We start from the raw sequence: 22385 nt of genomic DNA on the forward strand, positions 1-22385 counted from the left end.
TGATTTCAGTAAGTCTGAGGACTTTTTAGGGATAGGTTTTATTTGTTTTTAATAAGGGTATATCTTGATGTCCTGAAAGGATCAACAGTGTAAAACGCGAGTGAAAAATCTGTCCGATGTGATTGGTCCGTGATGAAAATGATGATGTTGCCAATGAGGATAATACAGTCAATTCTCAATTATTTATGATAATAGGACACAAGTAGAAAACAAAAATAAATTCACATACAATCTCTAAACATCATTTCAGTAATTTATTTCACCATTTTCCCTGTCCAAAGAGCTAACTGCCTTTCACCCACCTTTCTCTCTTTTCTTTCCCCCCTTAGTAATGGTAGAGGTACTCATAAGTAATGAAAACAGTCAAAGGTGGTTGCAGGGAGAAGAGACAAACACCTGAGTATTAATAATTGTAGTTACCCCTTATTGGGCATTTACTCTGTGCTAGACAATCTGCTAAATACCTTGCAGTTCACAAATTATGCACTTGGAATATTCGGTACTTGACATTTATTTTATAATTTAATTTTTGTAATTTAAAGTGTGTGTGTGTGTGAATGCAGTTCAGAGAAATAAAGCAGCCCACAGTTAAATAAGTAGAGAAGCTAGAAGTAAGCCAGGATCTCTTCAAAGCCCAAGATCTTTCCATGGAATCTGAATAGATTAAGTAGTGGCTGTGATGGATGAAATCAGTCTTGAATACTCCGAGAAAGGTGAATTCCCTGTGTTCTGGTTCATTCAAATATTGCTATAGGGAATGAAACCTTTCGGTCTTTTATATCTTTCTCCACTGCCCTTTTCTCTGTTGATATAAATGTACCACTTTGCCAATAATTAACTGGAATAGCCCAGGCTGGATACAATTACAGCCTTTGCATTTCAGTATGAGAATGAACTTAACTTCTATATTTATATGATTTGGTCCTGGAATGTCAAGCTTAAATGGACATTTATGTGGGTATACAGAAACTAAAGAAAGTCAGACTCAGCAATAGGTTTTCCTGTTGATGCTATTTGGACAGAAGGAAAATGCCTTCCCAAACTAGCAGAAGCCCAAGGAGTATAAATTCCTGTTGTATTTTCTTGCTGTCATTGGGGTATATATACTCTGTCAAAGATGACTTGGTTTTCTATAATGTTCTAGGAACTATAAAGCCCATATACAAAGAATATATAAGAAAAAGCAGTGGCAATAGGAGAAATTCCAAGATAGAATTATATTATTATGTTAAGCATCTAATTTACTTTTTTGTTAATTATCAAAGCTGGTTTAAAACTATGCCTGCATACTTAAGACTGTAAACCAGAAGTCTACTGAATCCCAGTCTTCACTTCATGGGGGTTACAAGTTAAGGCATTCTAGTATCTCTGTGACATCGAAATTTGAGGACATATTCAACTACTTAGGATATAAAGACAACAATATTCAACTACTTTAGGATATTAGTTTACATATCTATTAGAATTAATTAGAAATCCTTATGATTTGGATCTTGTTATTTAAATGTAATAGTAATTGATACATATTAAAAGAATCATTGGGTGGTATTTTCAGATGTAAGCTTTAACTTTTGCTTCCCTCTCCTCACCCCAGTCTCTTCATTCAAGGAGTCAGTGTGATTTAGACACTTAAAGACTCTGGAGTCATTCCTAACCACCTTGGGCAATTTCGTATTCTCTCTGGGCCTCAGTTCCCTCTTCTGTAGCACAGAGATAATAATAGTATCTATCTCATTACACAGATGTGAGGATTAATTTTATACTTATAAAACAATACAATGATTTGGCACATAGTAAAATTCTGGTTATTGTAACGTCACATTTTGTAGAAAATGGATCTGTTAATTACGCCTAAGCTTGAATGGCTGCTTATTGAGAGGTGCTAAAAAGGACTTACCAGCTGCACCCCGTGGAATCAAGCCATAGAATCCAACACTGTGGGGCCATATGCTGACTGAACAATTTCCTCAGCAATTAAAAAAAAATCTGTCACACCATCTCGTGGTGAATGTGAATGTCTCAAAATACTGAGAATGAGAGAAGCCACTAACTCAGCATCTGGAAACAAATTCCCAGCAGGAATCTTATTTCTCCAAATAGGTTCTGATCTATTTTAATCTCTGCAATGAAGAGGTATAAATTTATCTTTGAAGCAGAAATGTCTGGATATTTTTCTACTACTTTGCAGGGCTCACCCTTTTAAGAAAAGTTAAGTTTCCAAGGTCTCACGGAAAGTAAGTGGAAATAGGCAAGACTCTGCTGTGTACTTAAGCTCCATCCCCTAGTATCTGTCTGTTCTGCAACCACACCAGCCAACTGAAGAGGAACTGAAAGTGAGAAAGTGGAACCCTGCATGTTCAGAGATGAACCCACAGCAGCTAAGGAGAGGCCCAATCTGGCCAGCATCTGAGCAGGTCTCAGGCTACTAGAAGTTCAAAGTGGCAGCCTCCTGCCCTCACTACTTCAGGCTGGAGAATCATAAATTGTCATTCAGGGAAACTGATTCTCATCATGACTTGTGTTTGGATAGAAAGTGTCCTCACTAATGAAATTTTGAAAAGAATATCCTTGTCAAATGCTACTAAGTGGTAGAGCACAGGCTTAGCAAGCACAAGGCCCTGAGTTCAAATCCCAGTACAGCCAAAACAATAAATAAAAAAATTCTACTGTATCAGCATCTGATTGCCTAGCATGTTTGGGATGTATTAAACTAGCCAGCAGCAGAAATAGGCTCCACATTTTGGTTTTAACTCAAGTCTCTACAAGGTCACTCAACTTGTTTAAGTTGAGTTGGGAAAAATTCTTTATTAATAAGCCTTCACAAAAGCTTAACTATAAAAGTTAGAGTGCTTGCAATCTACAAAAACTTTAAAAATCAGAATGTATTTTAAATAACCAAAACATTTACATGGTGTTTTGGTTAATTTTGCTTCTTTTTGTTGTTGCACTTGGGACTTGAACCAAGGGCCTGTATGTGTCAGTCAAGTGTTCTATCTCTGGGCTACACCCTCAGCCCCTTGTTTTATTTTTAACTAGTTTTGTTTTAACTATTACAAGTAAGGCAGCTGACGAAGAGCACACACAGAGCAGGACCTGCTGTGGGCCATGACTCCAGTCAGGCCAGGGCTGGGGGCTGGACAGGAGAATGAGACAAACATGCTCAAGAATTTTTCAGAACGTGTTGGCACAAAGCAGCACAAAAGAAGTATTTCATTTTGAGGTATTTTCCCCATGGCTTCATATTTTCTAAATTAAATATCTAAATATGGTATTCCCTTTATTAAAAGGGCACCTAAATGTTATTTTGTATTCAGTTATCTTTCTAAAAAGTTTTTCAAGTAATATACTTAGTTGGGATTTGAACATGTCTCAACATCACCTATGTTTTATTTAGCTCTACTTCCCAACTGACGAGGCTTGGGAAATATTTAGAGGAAGAGGCAAAACAGCGTTCACAGTTATCCAGCCAACTCCCTGGGACAGAATAACAGTATCTAGTGAGGAAATGGCTAGCTTTTCATAAACATTTGCATCTTCTCTAGAATACTGGGGGAGATGAAGCAAATGTTTGAATTGCTATGCAGTAAGCTACTGGTGTCCATAAAACTAGCTAACATTTCATGTTTCACATAAGAGTGATAAATGAGTTTAATGGTAGGGTAAGGTGAGGGAATTAAAAATGGCTATTGAAGGGTGTGTGTGTGAGTGTGTGTGTGTGTGTGTGTGTGTAAATGAGTTTAATGGTAGGGTAAGGTGAGGGAATTAAAAATGGCTATTGAAGGGTGTGTGTGTGTGTGTGTGTGTGTGTGTGTGTGTGTGTGTGTGTGTGTGTGTGTGTGTGTGTGTTTGCGTGCACACACGCTGGGCTGGGGAGAGAGTATCTCCGAGCGGAAAATATCTGGGAGGGTACAGCGTTCCCTCACAGAAGGCCATGTGTGAGTGTGTTCCTGGTGTGTTTCAAAAGCACTGTTGCCAACTTCCCAGCTGGTAACTACTATATCTTTGTCTAACTGCTTTCCTCCTATTAACACCTTCTCTTCCACACACACCCCAGCCCCTTGTCAATCTCCTTGTTCAAATCCCATCTCCTTCAGGAGACGCTTTCACCCACAGCAGTGTTCATCACCACCCCCACAGTCCTCAACACTCAGTTCCTTACTTATACCTAAGTCCTCAGTTGTCAGTCCCAGGACAGAACAAGCAGTATTTATGTTTCCTTCAACCCTGCAACACAGCATTTTTCAGACAACAGAAGCTCTACAAATGCTTGTGGAATGGCTAACTTCTCTGACGTGGAAGAAAGCAGAATGGATGAAGGGGCAATGGACGGGTGTTCTTTCTCCCTGTGCTAACACACGTGAATTCCTGACAGCTTCTTAGGTGGGAGCAACTGTAAGGAAAACTAGCAGACTTCCAGGAGTCAGAATGCTTAGGGTTTGGACCTAATTCTGCTTGAAGTTTCCAGAGGAAAGCAGTTTATAGTCTTTGCATAGTTTAGAGCCTTTATTAGAAAATCCTTTCATGTGAGATTTTGAAAGTCTGATTTTTCTTCCTCACCAGGATAATGCACAGAGGGAGCTCAGATAGGAGTTCTCTAAAGAGAGACATGGATTTAATACACACAATATACTCTATTGCATAGGACTGTCATAAGGACTAAATGTAAAGCATAATTAGCTAATTATGCTTAGGTAAGGGCCAGGCGCTCAACAACTAATGACTATTAACATAAATAATTCTAGATATTTTGTAGGAGCAAAATTAAAATCTTCAAAAGTACTCAAGCCAGTCTCTAGTCCATGAGGGAGTGCGGAGCAAAATTCCAAAAAGATAACTCCTAACTTTTCCCAACCTCCTAATCATGCATTCTTGCATTTAGAGCTGGGTAATTTCCTTAAATGAAGGATCTGTACATACATACATAAAGCTATATAAGATGTGTACACAACTATGCAGACATTTATGTATCTCTGTAAGGTAAGCTAGGTAGGGCATTGAGGGGAAAAAAAAATCAGGAAAACAAATGCTACTTTTCTGTATTTAAAAGGAAAAATAAAGAGGAAGGAGAGGGGTTAGGAACATTATGCCCACAAATGCTTCCAGGACCAAAGGGACAGTCCTAGGCCAGGGCTTACTGGCTTCACCTACCTGGCACTTCTTGTCTGCGATGGGAGATGACCTGGACCTCACGTGGACAGGGACGGCCAGGGCATCAGAGCGCTCCAGCAGGTCCTCAGCTGACATGGACTTTGCAGTCCTGCCGGCCACAGCACCCCAGGAAGATGACCCTCCAGGGTTCCTGTCCGCCTTCTGTGTGCCTGCTGGTCCATAGGTAGCTCCACCAGGCATCTCCCTCCGGGCCTGGGGGTCCCAGCGCCGCAGTTCCCCATGGGGGCGCCCACCAGCAAATGCAAACGAGCTGCTGCGATCTCGGGGTGCCCGCACGGCCTCGGCAGCAGCAGTGGACACCAGGGTGGCCTCCCTGCGGGGCTGCAGGCTGGGCTCCCGCAACGAGCTCAGGCTGCAGGTGGCGGCCAGGCCGAGGCCTTCAGGGCTGGCAGGGAGGAAGGCGCTCTGGGCGCGCTCCAACAGCCCGGGCTCCTGGAGGCCGCAGGCGGCTGCAGCGGATGGTCGCTTGCCCGTCTTCCGCTGGATGTAAGCGGCCAGGGCGCTCTGCTGGAACTGCTTCAGCTCCGGCCCTGACAGGCTGAGCGTGGAGCAGGCCTTGCCATCGCGCTCGAAGATGCGGCGCCGGTCAGCCACAGTGCTCTCGGGGAAACGCAGCCCCTGCCTCTGCGGGCCCAAGGGCGCAGGCTCGGCCTCCTCAGAGACCCCCACCTCGTTCATCTTCTCGGGCTCCGAGTAGGAGCGCTTCTTCTGCTCAGGCGTCAGACGCCGGCGCGGCCCTCTCCGGACCGCTGCGGGTGCAAGCCCGGCCAAGCTGCCCTCGGCCGGGGTCACACTGTGCCGCTCCCGGGGGGTGTGTGGGGACGCGGATGGTGCCGGGGCCTCTGCGCTCTGCAGCCCCACGTGGGCAGAGGCAGGCCGTGGCCGCCAGGACCTTGAGGTCGTGCCCAGCTCCAGGTCTTTACGGCGAAAAGAGGTGGCCCCCAGGACGCGGGACTGCGCATCCTTGATGCTGTTTCTGTAGGCGCGGCTGAAGGGCGCGTCCAGCACGGGTGATTCCGGTGTGCTGGGCCTGTCTTCCCGCCAAGCAGCCTCTTTGTCGGCTTCGCTGGAGAGCTGAAAGGTGCTCTGGCTGCGGAGCAGGCGGGCATCGGGCCTTGGAGGCTCACTGCCTCGGAGTTGGGGGCCACGGCCACTGTCAGCAGCGGTCCTCAGCTGCTGACCACAAGGCTGCCTGGAAACCTCTTCCAAGTTAGGTTCCTCGAATTTGAAGTGCTGCTCCCCATTGCCTAGGGGCTCAGAGGAACGGGTGCTGCCTTTTGTCTCCTCTAAGTCACTCCCAGAAGTACTGGGATTTGGGACTGTCCTGTTGGGTCGATAGTTATGGCTGTAAGTGGAGCTGACCACACTCGGGGGCCTGTAGCTCCCTTGCTCTCGCTGCTCGATCTTGGAAACCTTCTCCAGCACGGAGCAGTGGGGCTTCCTGTACTGAAAGCACTGCAGACCAGAGGCACCTCCTGAGCTGAGTCTCCTCCTGCCCAGACTGGATGTCTGCTGGTGTGGTGGAGTGGGCAGCTCTTCATACCTTGGGTCTGCACTGTGGAACGAAGCTGAGGCACTGCTTCTTCCCTCAGGCCTTGAGTAGGAAACTGGCCTGTCCAGGTGGCCCCTGTGGTCAGGCACAGCTTTCCTTCCAGGGTCCTCCACCTTGGTGTTCATTGTGCAGGTAGGCCTGCCACCAGGGTAAGTCTCTTGGGCTCCCCCTGCTAGCTCCAGGCTGCTCTGCTGTCTCACGCTCTCTGGAATGTTCTGAAGAGATGAGAAGGCTGACTTGGTCCTGCCAAAGTTGCCCGACAGGCTCTGGCCTAGGCCTTCTCTCTCCAGCTTTTGCTGGAGATTGGCATTGTGGTCTTCCTGGGAATCACTCTCCCAAGATTCCAAGGGCCTAGAAGATCTCTTGTCTCCACTCACTTGCCAGGCCTCAGGGGATTTGAGGCCTTGGTGATTAGAACATGGTTTGTTGCAATGGCTGTTCTTTCTTTCATTGGCATGTGGGCTGTTGCCCTGCGGAGGTATGAGATGTCTCTTTAGGGAGGAATCCTCTTCATTTGCAGGCACTGAAGAAAAATGGACTTTGTAGGGGACATACTTGGCTGTAGTTTCTGGTTTCCTCTCCATGGGGGATAATAAGTCATTTTCAAGAGACTGGTAGAAAGCAAACCCAGGTCTGCTAGCGCCATTTTGGTTCCCATTCTCATCGATGGTCCTGCTGCAAGCTCCCTGAGTGGCTGTATATCCACTCTCCTTGGCCAGCGCAGGGTAGAGCGACCCATTACTACTCACAGAAGGCTGGGGTACCTGGGCAAAGTGTGGCTCCAAGGAAGGTACAGGGTAGATGCCTGTTGGCAGCAGAGGCTGGCCAGGCTGGGTCTTCTGGGTATAACTGTGCTTGGGCTTCACCGGGGGGCTGTTCTCTGGACTCCTTTCTAGGACAGTATGCAGCTGTTCCTCTATGAATGAAGGTTTCAAGGAACCTGAAGAATTTGCCTGAGGTCGGCAGAACCGTTTCTGATCAAGGCTAGACCAGGAGCTGGGCCGCTCTCGATGCCGAAAGGCTGCGTAACTGTCACTTCTAGTTGGGGGTAGGGGCGCGCCCACTTTATGAGGCAGGTTGTCAGTGGCAGTCTCCAAAGAACCAGGGCACTGCTGGCTCCAGGATGGGGGTGGTGCTCCCCTGCCCCGAGGAGCAGTATGCCATTTTTCATAGCCCTGGCCATCTGCTGATGCTTGGGTCTCCCTGCCTTGAAGAAGCAGGGCAGAAGAGTTCACCTCATACTCTGCTGAGATTCCTCTCCGGGTGTCATAGACTGTCTTGACATAGCGAATATCTGCCTGCCTCATCCCTTCTAGGAGACCCCCTCGAGCAGAAGTAGTGTCCATGGAGCCTGAACGCTCTTGGCCAGATACGCCAGGGGGTGGATACTCTAGAATGCTAGAACTGGTGGAGAAAGAGCTGTATGCCGAGTCTCTCTTGTTATGGAGGTGGCTGAGCTGGTCGATGCTGCTGGTGGACTTGGCAGGAGAAAGAAGATGACAAGGTGGGTATCCCCCACTAGGCTCCAGGCTTTCCATGCTCCCCTGGGAGCTACAGTGGTCAGGGCTCCGCCTCAGATAGGCATTGTCATAGTTGGAGAGATCACTTGTAGAAGAGCTGGAAGAAATGAAAATAAAGCAGTCCATGTCACTGAGCAGTATATGTAGCAGGCTGACAGATACAGGACCCAGCTTATAAATGTACTCTTATGCAAGATGTTTGGTTTTTGGAAGGATGGGTAAAAAGGGCCATATTTGGGCCTTGCTCAGCTTCCCTGTGTCATCACTGGGACTGAATGCCTACCACTGTAGCCTTTGTGCCTCTAATTAATCACCCAGGATTGCTAGAAGAAAGAGAAGAACAGAGGAAGTCACGTGGCCTTGGGCATAAGGCAGTACATTGATGTGATTTGCTGAGCTGGAAATGACATTCTGCACGTGCCCAGAAATGAGTGAGGTGAGAGGGGAAAGAAGAGAGGAAGAGGAGGAACAGTGACAGAGGCTGAAATTTTGTGTCTATTGGGGTTGTTTGTGGAAAAAAAGAAACAGCTGAGTAAGAGAATAAGCACGTGAAAGGATGAGGGAGACTTTGTGAGCACATGTGTATGTTTTTCGTTAATATCTTTCCTTTTTAAGGAATAGAAAGCTTCTCCCTGGCAATCTTCCTAGAATTACAATTATACTAGAGACAATTTGTTTGCAGTGAGAAAGCTAAACACAAAACTAAATGAGAGAAATTACAGTCAGAAAAAGCTGATGAAAGACAGGGGAGGAGAGGAGACTGTAAAAGTTTTAATCACAGGAGGCCCTGGAGGTTGGGACTCCATAGCCGGGGGGACGGCATAGCCGGAACCTCCATGTCCACTAAGGAGGGTAAGACCTTTGTATGCACAGCTTCTCCAGGTGGTTTTTATACCCTGGCTGTGGAAGAGGGGAAAACAGTTTCAGTTTAAGTATTACATGCCCTGGAAAGTTGTCACAAAACAAAATTACTTATGATTAGCTTTAATTATAACCTCAAAATATACTTAGAACTCTCAAAACTCAACAAGAAAACAAACACTTGATTAAGAAATAGGCCAAAGACCTCAATAGATAGTACACCAAAGAAAACACACAGATGGCATATGAGTATATGAAAAAATGTTCCACACCCTTGAGAATCACCAAAATGCAGAACCCTGATAACATCAAATGCTGACAAGGATGTAAAGCAACAGGACTCTCATTCATTGCTGGTGGGAATGCAAAATGGCTAACCACTTTGGAAGACAGTTTGGCTGCTCCTAAACCAAACATACTGTTACATCCAGCAATTATACTCTGTTATGGTTTGGATATACTTTGTTCCCCAAGGGTTCATGTGTTGAGAGTTTGATCCTTAGATTGGTGGTGTTAGGCAATGGTGCAGAACCTTGAAGAAGTGGGGCCTAATAGGACCTCCTTAGGTCACTGAGAAAGTTGCTTTTGGAAGGGAATAAGGTATCCAGTGGAAGAGTTGTTTTAAGAGCAAACCCAACCCTGAATCACTCTCTGGCTTCCTGTCTTAAGCTGTGATGTCTTCTTCCCACATAACCTCCTAATGTTGTGATGCCATCCACCATTAGGCTCTTACCAAATGCTGAACCAATGGGGCTACTCAATTTTGGACTTTCAGTATCCAAAACTGAACTCAAAAAATTTCTTTTCCTTATAAAGTAGTGTACCTTAGGTAATAATACAAAACTGATTAATACATACTCCTTGTATTTAAAGAAGGTGAAAATTTATGACCATGCAAAAACCTGCACATGGATGTTTCTAGCAGCTTCATTTATATTTGCCCAACTGTGGAAGCAATCAAGATATCATGCATTAGGTGAGCTGATATATCTAGACAATGAAATACTATTCAATGCTAAAAAGAAATGAGCTATCAGTTCATTAAAAGACATTTAGGAAACTTAAGCGCTTAACTATCAAATGAAAGAAGCCATCTGAAAAAGCTACATATTGTATGATTCCATTATATGACATACTGGAAAAATAAAAAAATATAGAGATAGTGAAAAGGTCAGTGGTTTCCAAGGCTAGAAAGGAAGGAGGGATGAATAGGCAGAGCACAGAGGATTTTTAGGGCAGTAAAAGTGCTTTTTCTTATATAATAATGGTAGGTATATGTCACAAAATTTATTCAAATTCATAGGATGTACAACACCAATGGTGAACCAAAATATAAACTATGTACTTTGGGTAATGATGATATGTCCATCAAGCTTTAGGAATTCTAACAGATATACCACCCTGGAGAGGGATGCTGATAATGGAGGGACCAAGGAGTGTATATGAAATCTATCTTCCATTCAGTTTAAAACTGCCCTGAAAAACCTACTGAGAAATATATATGGGTTAGGGATGTAGATTAGTGGTAGAGCAGTTCATAGAGTGTTCAAGATCCTGGGTTTAATATCTATCACCAAAAGAAAAGAATTATGTATATATTAAGTCATATTGGAAGGGATAAATTATTCAGAAATCAAACAGCAAGCTCCGTATTTTAAACAGTATAACTCATGGTTCTCTAAAGAAAGGTAAATCACAAGACTTCTTGCCTAGATTTTCCATTCTTAAATTAAGAGGCATTTAAGCACTATTAAAATTCATGGAGCATTATATTTTTAGATCTCAAGTAAATAAATGTGATGTCTTATTTAGCCAAGTGTGTAATAATGTTTTATGGTGGAATGTCTCCACAGAATATGTCAAGAAACTACAATGACCATATTCTGAGTCAAAACTAGTGATAGAATTCAATGAAAAGAAGACTACATTTTCAGCATAAAGAATTAACAGCAACTTACCTCAACAAATGTAATTTTTCTCTATCACAGAAAATCATATTTGTTGAACAGAGCATCCTGCTTTGGGAGGGACAGGTATAAATTCAAGGGAAAAAGTAGCATTGAGCGGGCCCTCATGCCATGACACATGTCACATGGCCACATTTTACTGAAACCCCTTCCCTCCCCATTTCCCAATTCCTCTCCAAACAGAAAAGCATGAGAGTGCCCAGTTAAACAAAATTCCATATGACCCACTATGCTTCCTTTTATCTTCGCTCCAACAGAAGATACAGAGCTAATACTTCCAGAGGAAGCAGTTGACCCCATAGGGCTGTTTCTGCAATTCTATGCAGGTAGTAAACACTACTTGATCCTTTTCCAGATTGCTGAGAACTTTAGTAGTCTTTTGCTGAAAGGATAATTCAGTTCTGCAAGAACATGAACACAAAGTGACTAAACTGATGGTTGACTGAAACAATATTTAGTGGGGAAAATGTGCCTAGACACTTGAACTCTCCAGCCAGACTAGAGTAAGGGTGTCTGGCGTTCCTACCTGTCACCAACCTCAGGTGAAGAGCATCAGGTGAGGCCTCTGTGAGGTGCTTTCCCTCCTACCCAAGGGTGCGCTGTTGGATAGGAACTACTATGGGTGCCTAGGGATACGGGCCCTGATGTTCCCCTGTAGGAACAAGTTTTCCATTATTCTCTGGAAATACTCATTTCTATTAACTTTGCCACTCTTGCTCTCAAGATGGCATTAATGGAGGCAAGAACAATTTGGAATGATGTCTCTAATCCTGTCCCAGTTCCAACCTGAACAAAGGCAGCCTTAGTATGGAGAAGAGTGCATCCTGAGAGGGTCAAAGTCCTCATCAAGCTCAGCCCTGCCCACTTCTCTAGTCCCTCTGTCTGTTGCTTCCCTCCTTCTCACTGCATTCTAGCATAAGGGACTCCCGACTGTGACCCAAACCCATAAGACATCATCTTGTCTCAGGGCCTCTGTACTTGTTCCCATCACCTTGCTCTTTACCTGGCCCGCTTCTTCTCTTTGTTCAAATCTGCTTCAGAGAAGACTTCCTGGAACTAACTTTTTTTTTTTTTGGTGGTACTGGGGTTTGAACTTATGGCCATGTGCTTGCTAGGCAGGTGCTCTACCACTTAAGCCACAACTCCAGCCCTTTTTGCCTTAGTTTGTTTTTCAGATAGGGCCTTGAATTTTTGCCCTGGGGCCAGCCTCAGACTGTGAGCCACCTCCCAAGTAGCTTGGAATTACAGAAGTCCATGCTTCCACACCCAGCTTGTGTTTCTGAGACAAGGCCTTTTAACTTTTATTATTTATCTATTTTTGACCTGGGCTGGTCTCAACCTTCTAACCATACCTCTCTAGTAAATCTGGGATTACAGGCATGTACCACTATGCTCAGCTCTAAAAATATTTCTTAAAATACTTAAAACATTGTAAAGAGCACAAAACATGGAAACACTTTCTAAAGTGTATTCATAGAACATTAATTCCTTAGATGATCAAGTATGTTTGGAAAATACTGGGCTAAATAAGTTAATTTTATTTACTGCAAGATTTAAGTCTTTCATAAACATAATGTTTGTCCATGGTTCTCAAAGGGAAATATACAAGCAATGTTTTCTAAACTTCTTTGACCCTAGAAGCTTTTTTTTAAGGAGCATCTGATGGATTATCACTCCATATTGTAGGGTGGGAACAATTTACATCTTATTCACCATTACATTCCCCATACCTAGAAACCACGTGAGACACAGTAGGTGCTCATATTTGCTGAGTCAGGAATCATTGAGTAAGTACTGCTACTTCAGTATTGTGATGTTACTTCAGCCTCTTGTCAGAGGGTGGACTATATAACTTTTCGGTTTCTTCTTGAGCACTTTAAAACCATTCTGTGATATTTCTATAAGGTAGGAAAAAGATAGTGACAAGAGGTCATGCCGAAAACTAATGAAATAAAATTTCAGTGAAATTCCAAATCCAGCCCAGCTCACAAAACAGTTTAAATTAGCAATCCTCAGTGCCTCTGTACTTCTCTCTCTTCTTGCCTCACTCTTGTCCCTCTCCTCTCCTCATCCTCCTTCTTCTTAGTAAGAAAGAGATCCTTAAACTGGGCCTGAGATTGAACTGGAGAACTAAGGATCTCAGAGAGAAGCCAATCAATTGACTTGGCCCACTAGACCACTAGAAGCCACCGTGCTCCTCAGAACACACCTACAGCACTTCTCCATCGGCAGCTGCCACTCTCAGAGTGGCAGAGTCAGGGGTCACCATCATGCAGCAGAGTCAGGGGTAGGGCAAAACCCTCTGTCAGAGGTGCAAGCCCAATACACGGAATGCACAGACCCTAGGGTACCTTGTGCCAGGGCAGAAGAGGATACACAAGTCTGTGGCATTTTGGGTAATCTGAGCTTTCCTGTCTCCTCTTGTTGCCCAGTGTTTTCATGTCAATAGTCACATCAAGAGGTGCCATTTTGAAGCTTGCATCAGAGGAGCAGACAGGTGACACAGTACCTGCCTAAACCCCTGTGAGTGCTGGGATGAGGAGGGGGATGTGGGAGATGGAGATACATCACCTCTGGAAGACACTACTTCTGATGCTAACTCCACTGCTTCCCAAGGCTGGCTGGAGCTCCCCACAGTAACTGCAAACACTACCCTACGCACTGATGGCAGTGGTCTCTTTTCTGCTTTAGGGTCAGCACATTTTTTTCTGTCCCCATTTGACTTCAGACTTAGGGCTTTCTAAGAAGGTTACAGGTTAGGAGGCTCCAAAGCATCCCACTGTTCAGTGGCCCTGTTAATACGCACCTGAGTTTATAAGCATGTGATGGTTTGTATCTTAACCTCAAGTTCATTACCAGGTTTCACTGAACCTCTAAGTCTTCAGCCTGATTATTATAATTAATTTTCATTTATTGAATAGTTACTATGTACCAGAAGCTATATGTTATTTTATTTAATCCTCACAATGACACAGTGACATAGGCACTATTATTTCAATTTTATAGAAAAGGAAGCTAAGATCAAAGAAGTTAAATGATCTGCTTGAGTTCATGCAGTAGATGGTAAATGATACAAACCCAGGTCTGACTTAGAAACCCAAGTTCTTTGCCAGCCACTGTGCTGTCCCTCCTTCAACTCTGCTAGGCTCCCACACTTTACCTTCTAGAGACCCTGACACATCCAGGCCTGTAGAACAAGGGTGGTGCACTTTTGCTGAGAGGGACACTGTGAGAGGACCTGTTCTCTGGGACAGATGGCTCAGATGGTGAAAATAAATTTCTTCAGAGTGACTGGGAAGGCCTGGGACAGGAAGGTCTGTAACAAGAAGGGTATCCAGGCATCATTTTTTCCTGCAGCCTAAAGGTTACCCTGATACACTTAGAGAGTCTGTCCTGAGTCTACCAGTGAGAGGTCTAGGATTTGGCCCCTGACTATACATGAACGAGCATTATGGGCTTTCAGTCCTGGCCTTGCCAAATGCACAGCCATCTTCTGTACAGTAATCCTTTCAGAAGCTTCCCAGTGCTCCCTTCCTTCCTCGCCACTCCCCCACATGCATCAGTATTTGCATTTTATTTATATGTAGAGGCTTGAAATGACTCATTTCTCTTAACCTTCCCATTTCTCTACCATTACCCTTATCCAGGCATTTCTCAAAAATGACATGCTGTGGAGTCAGACTCCCTGGGATCAAGGACAGATACCAGTTTGTCTGCAGTAGGTGTAGGACAGTCCTCCCGTGGCTTTCTCTTTAATATGTCTGATTGGCCCTTTCCCCAGTTATGTAAGGTCTGAGTTCTATAATAAATTCTTTCTCCTGTAACACTCTCGGTGGCCCTGCTCTTCCCACCTCCCCCCGCCCCCCCGAACAGCACAACAGTGACTAGAAAGCAGAAGTCTAACTTAGCAGTTACACTCAAAAACTCTGGACCCTGGCTGAAATCAGGTATTGAGTAGTTGTTCAACCTGGGACAAATTAATCTTTCCAATCTGCAACTTCTTGTTCTACAAAATGGGTTAATAATATTTATCTGTTTTAACGAAGTGCATGAAAGATTACATAAGATCACGTATGCACTGAGAGATATGCTCTATCTTAGATGTTTCTGTTGTTGAGTTACACTGGATAAACTGCTTTAATGGAAGGAGAAAACCCAAGTCGAGAGTTTAAATACATGCATAGCATCATTCAGATTTTAAAAAAAAGAAACTGATATGATCTTGACTAAAACAGACAGGGCATTTAAGTATCAAGGGAAGAAGTCTGTCAAATTTTCTCATATAGTAAGTATTATCATGGGTAACTGAGGAATATCAACTATAGGCCTCATCAGTACCTCCAGTAACCATCCAGTACTCAAAGTCTTTCTGACCACCTTTCAAGCCCATCTAGCCCAGATGTAAGGATGACTTGTACACAAGGCAGGCATTTAAGAGGATGAGGAAGAGTAGTAGAGATGTGATATTCAGGGCGAATATGAGAAATTGTTCTCAAACCAGAAAAGATAGCGTTCTCTCCTGGGAACACGATGTTTGAAAGACAGCAATCCCTCGGTCTTACTGCAGCCACTTACCTGGAGTGGTAGCTTTGGTGCCACGGAGGGCCCATTGTGCCCTGAGATATCTGCATCATGCTGGCATCAGGCTGGTTCTCCCCAAGTTTGGTTGTATGCCACGAGTGAGGGCGGCCTGCAGGTTCACTGCGCCTGGGGAGACATGGGAAGAGGACCCCTCAACATTAGCAGCTCCTCAGCTGAGTTTCCACAGAGAGGGAGTGGGGATTTGGAAGCAGAGACTGCTATCCCCTCAGAGACTGGAAAGAAACCAAGTAAATACTGTGAAGAAGATAGCACTGCTTATTTCTCTAATCATGGCTATTCTGTGCTCAATATTTCTATTTTACTTCTTCTTGACATAATTTCAGATTACATAGCAATGTTGCAAAATGAGCACAATGAGTTCTCACATAACCTTCACCTAGACCTACAGGTTAACATTTTATGCTTTAGGAATGCAGAGCACACTGAGTTGCCTTGGTCTTTCTGGGTCTCTATCCATGCATAAAAATGGCAGCAGCAATTCCATTTCCCAAAGGACTTTGTGTGGCTATATGGTAAAAAGCTTTCTGGTGATTTTCAAGTCCTGATGCTGGGGAAATGATACTACTGTTTTACTTTCTTGGTTAAAAACTGCATAAAACCAGCAGCTACCCAGTGTTAATGCCCTAAGCTGAACAATCTGGTAGAACAGCATGATCTCCAAAAGAGCTGCTCATTTTGCAAGTCAGTGACTTCAACTTTTAAACATCCAGCCCTTAAAATACAAAGAAGGGACACAGCCAAAGGAACTGGGGGTGTCCTTCAGACTGTGGTACTGAAGGGTGAGCTGGGAGAGGAGTAAACTACTATAGAAGGTCAGAGTCAGGAGAGGGACACTGTGCTGTATTTTTGGCAAAAGAGTGAGGTGATCTGTCAGGCATTTCATGCTGAAATTGTATGAGCTGTTGGACTGCAAGGGAATTTTTCTGCAGTTTAGAAACACTTGTAGGGAATCAGGGAATAATATGGTGCAGATAAAAGCTGTAACTTCTTCTTACTCCTCATACTTGGTCTTGAGGCTAAAAACCCACCCGCCCCTTTCCATGAAAAGTAAATTAGCTTCTGTAATATAAATGAAAACGCACCGCCCTGATGTCAGTGAGATTTCATTTGTTAGTCAGTAGAGATTTCATTTGTTAGGTGTATCAGAACAATACTAGACCAGGTGCCAGGAGACTTGGGTTGTTGCCCTGCTTTTGTTATTAACTAACTATATGACCCTGTGTTAGTCACTTCCCCTACCTAAGCCTCTACTCATCTAAAGACCAAACAGATGAATCAGAGGCTAGATTAACCTCACTTTAATCTGAAATAATTTCAAAACGTGTAAGAGAGACACTGAAGAGTTTCTCAAGATAGAAGGTGATTTCCAAAATACACATCCATTTTGACTCTTTGAAGAGAGATTATGGTCTATGGCCCTACCACCCTCAACACACCCCATCTCATCTAAAGAGAGATTATGATGGCAGGAAGAATCGGTCTTCTGTGAAGTAAGAGAAATGGGTGTATAAGAATTTTTTAAGCATTCAATAAATATTGGGGGCCAAGAAAAGTGAGAGACATTTGGATCTCTCTTAAGATCTGGTACAATGGTTTGAATATGGCTTGACTGGGAACTCCAAAGGTTCATGTGCTAGAGGCTTGATCTCCAGAGTGCTGGTGTTGAGGTGGTAGGACCTGTAAGAGGTAGGATCTAGGGACTGGGTGTTGTGGTATATACCTGTAATCCCAGCTATTTGAGAAGTGAAGATAGGAGGATTATGATTTCAGGCTAGCTGGACAAAAGTGTGAGACCCTACCTGAAAAACATACTAAAAACAAAAGCACTGGGGGCATGGCCCAAGTGGTAGAGTGCTTGTCTAGCAAGTGTGAGGCCCTGAGTTCCATCCCTTAGTACCCTCACCTTCCTATCCCACCAAAAGAAGTAAGAGCTAGTGCACTGGAATGTATTTAAGGTCATTAGGGGTGCTGCACTCAGAAGGGATTAATGTAGTTCTCACAGTAATGCACTGTTGTGGAAAGAGCAAACCTGACCCCTGACCCACCACAGGATCTCTTCTGCACACGCTCCTCTCACCGTGACGCCATTCAAGCATGAAGCCCTCACCAGAGACCAAACTGTTGGGGCTGATGGATCTTGGGCTTCAACTGCTCCAACTGCGAGCTAAACAAACCTCTTTTCTTTTTCTTTTTGAGATATGGTCTCACTAAATTGCCTTAAACTCCTGGGCTTCAGCAATCATCTGCCTCAGCCTCCCTAGAAGCTGGGTCACATGCCCAGCTGGCTGTAATTTCTTTATACATAACCCAGCCTCGAACACTTTGGTAATAGTAACAGAACACAGACTGGTAGAGCTGGCATATGGCTGAAGTTATCAGTTGTGGATAAGGTGAACCTGGATTCCAATCTAGTTTCTATATCAGATACTACTGGCTTTTAGCTTTGGGATTTTAGGCAAGTGTCTTAACCACCCAGAATTTCCTCATCTGTAAAAGGAAGCTTAGAACCTATTCACAAGGTTTCTGAGATTAAAAATGAGATAGTGTAGCTGGCCCATAGTAAAAGCTCAGGAAACGTTAAGCATTGTTAGTTCCAGTCACCCATTATTAACGAACTGATAGAACAGAGAGGCTAGGAAGACAGGCCTGTCCGCTGTATCTGTTCAAAAACAAAGACAAAAAGGAGAGAAAGAAGCTGAGGGTGAAAAACGGAGAGGAGAATGGACAGGAATTATTGGTGGTGACGAGTTTCCCAGTTCTGGGTCACCCAATGAGGCACATGAATCTTTGAGTTCACACTCAAATCATTACACCAGCCTCCATCTTAAGAGAGATCAGAATGTCTCTCACTTCTCTTGACCAGAAATATTAACTGCTTTAAAAAAGAAAAAGAAAAAAATCTCACAATACTTACACAGAGGCTGGTTTCAGACCTACTGCGGCCACAGCCTCTAGGACTCTGGCCACAGTGGTGAGGCAGGGGTTGCCAGGGCAGTGGCTGTGGACTGGAATTAGCTGGCAAACACAGGCCAGAAAGCAATCAACCCTGCCCACCTGGAATCTACAAAGGAACTGAAGGAAGTGGGGGAAAGCCTTGGGCTAAAGAGCTGAAGGAGGATGCAAAAAGACGACAACAAGAACTTTTTGTACCCCACCCCCCACCTCTCCAATCCTCCCAATAGATCCCATAGAGCCTCTAAACCTTTAGGGTCAACACTGCCCCAAACTGAATCAACCCTTTTGTGGAGGGGCAGTCAGGGAGCCCTAGGCGAAAGGCTCAGCATCTAAGCTCAGTGTACTTGCTGCTAGTCTGGTTATGACCCTGGACGTCAAGCTCCTCAGAATGTGCCTCTCCTTTTCTTCCCCCCTTTCTGGTGCTGGGGATTGAATCCAGGGTCTGCCACTTGCTAGGCAAACTACCACTGCACCACGCCCACAGTGGATGAGCTGTTGCCTCTTCATCCAGTTGCTCCAAGGCAGCTCCCTCTCTACATCCTCACCAACTGATGACTCCTGGTTTATCAAGCAGCTCCACCCAGTGACTAGGAATCTCTCCTAGTGCCTTACACTCCTCAGGGTTGGCCGAAATCACACAGCCTGGGAGCCAAAGTTTAAGCCCAGTTACACAGGCCTTCAGGAACTTAGCAGATGTTACTGGCTAACCATGCAGCAAAAGCCCAGACCTTAATGTTAAAATAGTAGTCTCTTCCGCACCATGCACCTGGAGGTATTTCATACTGGTATCATTTTTGGATCCAAATGAGCCCAGTAATAGGAGAAAGGACACACTGTCATCTCCCTACCCTGAGCTCTGGCTATCTAGTGAAGGGGTTAGCAGGACTCTTTTCAGTAGCAGAATTGTAGTCCTGGAACAAGGGGACGGCACTGACAGGCTGATGGATGACAGTGAAGAATGAACTCAGCACAGCACTGCTGTACCACTGAGGCTCCTCGTGGCTTCAACACCCCAGGGTATCTGTCCATGCCTGGCTGGGAAGCTTTTCCCACCCAAGGGAAATAGACGATGCTATATCCCGCAGGCTCTACAGAAAGGAGCTCCCTCACTCAGCAAGCAGATGAGGCATGAGACAATGTTTACCCACAACTCAGAGGTTCCACAGAGATGAGAAGTACCCTGAAGAATATAGCTACCCAGACCTACTATTGGGGGGTGTACCTCCTTTATGAAGGACCAGACACCTTGCTTAAAAGTTCTCAGACTTCGAAGTCTAAAACGAGGCTGTGCAAAGAATAAGAGAGAAGACAAAGGGAACAGCTTCAGATGTGTGTGTGTGGGGGGGCGGGGGAAATGAAGAAAATTTCTTTGTGCTTTGCCAGTACTGGGTTTCAAACTCAGGGCCTTGCACTCAAGGGATACCCCCCCAGCTCTTTTTGCTTTAGTTTTTTTTTTTTTTTAGATAGGATCTCATGCTTTGGCCTGGGCCAGCCTCAGACCATCATCTTCTGACCTCTCCCTCATCAGTTGCTGGGATTACAGGTGTGTACCACCAAGCCAGGCCCTGAAGATTTTTTTTTTAAAAATGTAAGTTATCCAGACCTTTTCTTGGTTTCCTTCCCATCCTCTCAGGGGATGTATACAGAGACTGCCCACAAGCCAGCAACTCTGCTAGCACTGGGAATTGAGGAATAAAGTATCAGCAGACCCAAATAATTCACAGTATAGAAGTCAAACACAGCACCATGGTAGAAATGTGGTGAGTTTCCTAACAGATGCCTGTCCAAGGTGCCCACTGGACAGAGGCAGCAGTCACAGTCCTAAAGTATTAGGTCAGGATGGCTTCATTTTCAACGAAGCCAAAAAAAGTTTCTTCAGCCGAATCATGGACTAAAACCTCCAAAACTGGAAGCAAAAATAAACTTTTCTCTTTATAAGGTGATTAGCTCAGGCATCTGTTAAAGTCCTGGAAAGCTGACTGACGCAGAAAACTGGCAGTACAGTCATTACTGTGACTATACCTGAGATGATATGGAGAAGCCTAGGGAATTGGCTTTTGGGAGAAATACGGAAAAGTACGGAGGAGCAGCCTAGAGAAAGCCCAGGATGCTGTAGGTAGAGCTTAACAGGCAATTCAGGCACTGATGAAATGTGAACAGTAAAGGTGATGCTGATGAGGTTTTGGATGGAGATGAAGACACAGCTGGAAACTGGAAAATACCTGAATTAATTTTCTCTATCCCCTGAGACTGGGGGAGGCTAAGCCTAAAGGTGATGGACTAGTGAATCTGGCAGAGGACATCCGAAGGCAGCAAAGCTCTCAGGAGCAGCATGGGTATGATGGTTCTCTTAAGCCAGATTTATGGTGAGAACCAGACGCAAAGAAGAGCAGAGCAGCAAGATTTAGAAAACTTATGGCTTGCCAAGAAAAGGAGCGGGAGCAAAGTTCCAGCCAAGTGCAGTGCAACACAGTTGCTGGGGCCCATTACAGGGAGGCAGGGCTTAGTGGCAGGTCTTCCTGTCATTACGTGTGCCCTTGAAGGGGAGAGTGTGACCCTGGCCCTCTCTTCTGCTCTTTCTTCTCCGGTGAGTGGTCCTGTCATAAGCTGCCACCATGATGTGCTGTCTCACCACAGGCCCAACCAACGGTGGACTAAACCTCCAAAACTGTGAGCCAGAAGAGACCTATACTTTATGGGTTTTTTTTTTTTTTTTTTTTTTTTTGAGACAGGATCTCATACATAGCCCAGGCTGGCCTCAAACTTGTGATCCTCCTGCCCCAGTCTTGGAGCACTGGGAATGCAGGTGTGCCTTACCACACCTGGCAGAAGCCTATTGTTTGTAAGTTGATTTTGTCAAGTATTTGCCACAGCGATGAAAAGCTGAATAACACAACCATGACAACTTTGTCAGGTAAAAGGAAAAGGAAGGGAAGGATATCCAGGCAGAAGGGGCAGCATCACAAAGACATGAAAATGTGCAGGAACACGAAGCAACAGAGAGATGGTGAATACAGGACAAATAGCAGCAGAAGGTAAAAAGGGAGGCAGGGCTAGATAATAAACTGTCTCACACTAGACCACAATAAAAGGGTCTGTGTCCTGTGACTCAAGAACCTTGGCCACGGTGAGGAGGCTTAAATTTGAGTTTCTGAAAGATATTGTCAATAACAAATAGAATACACTTGAAAAAAGACAAGGTTGTGTTACTGATCGTACCAGTCAGGGTAAGAGATAATGAGGGCCTGGCTCTAAGGCAGTGGTGATGAACTGGAAGAAGTGACAGATCTTAAGGCTATCGAGGCAGCAAAATGCTCAGTCTCAGTGACCACTGGATAGAGGTGCGCAAGAAGAACGTAGAGTCAAGGAGGAAGGTAGAACTAGAATGCAAGCTCCAGTAGCCTGTATTAGAAGGAGAGGGTGGAGTAGAGAGGAAGGAAGGAGAGGGGAAAGCTGACGACTCATGCCATGTGGGGTACCCGTGGGATTTCCAGTGGAAGCAGGCCCCAAGGATGCCACTCCTTAGGACTCAGAAGGAGGAGAACAGGCGGGACTCTAGAGCTCAGGCAGGGGGCAAAATGCCACTGAGATGAGAAGGAAGGAGGTGGCTAACTGCTGCTGACTGGAAGTATGACAGGGTGTGAGGGGGACAAAAGCTGAAAGGACTCTGCACCCAGTGTCTTCTACTCTCCTTATGATGCCTAGCTTAGAACAGAAAAGCATAGGGTTAATGGAGTAGGATAGAACTCCAGTGACATG

General features: G+C 44.7%; 1 protein-coding gene across 17 annotated transcripts in view; it reads right to left on the minus strand.

Annotated features, from left to right (window-relative positions):
• Positions 1-22385, minus strand: part of Shroom3 (shroom family member 3) — a 308366-nt gene that overhangs the window by 22156 nt on the left and 263825 nt on the right. For 16 of the 17 annotated variants that reach the window (XM_074041946.1, XM_020183402.2, XM_074041945.1 and 13 more), the window contains 2 exons: positions 15645-15776; positions 5149-8338 (listed from right to left, as the gene is read on the minus strand). In XM_074041946.1, coding sequence (XP_073898047.1) covers positions 5149-8338; positions 15645-15776 — 3322 coding nt within the window. Of the gene's footprint in view, positions 1-5148; positions 8339-14229; positions 14342-15644; positions 15777-22385 lie in introns of those variants that run through there. The other variant, XM_074041960.1, reaches the window with a different exon arrangement.

This window comes from Castor canadensis, chromosome 9, assembly GCF_047511655.1.
Source record: "Castor canadensis chromosome 9, mCasCan1.hap1v2, whole genome shotgun sequence".
Taxonomy (NCBI): Eukaryota; Metazoa; Chordata; class Mammalia; order Rodentia; family Castoridae; genus Castor; species Castor canadensis.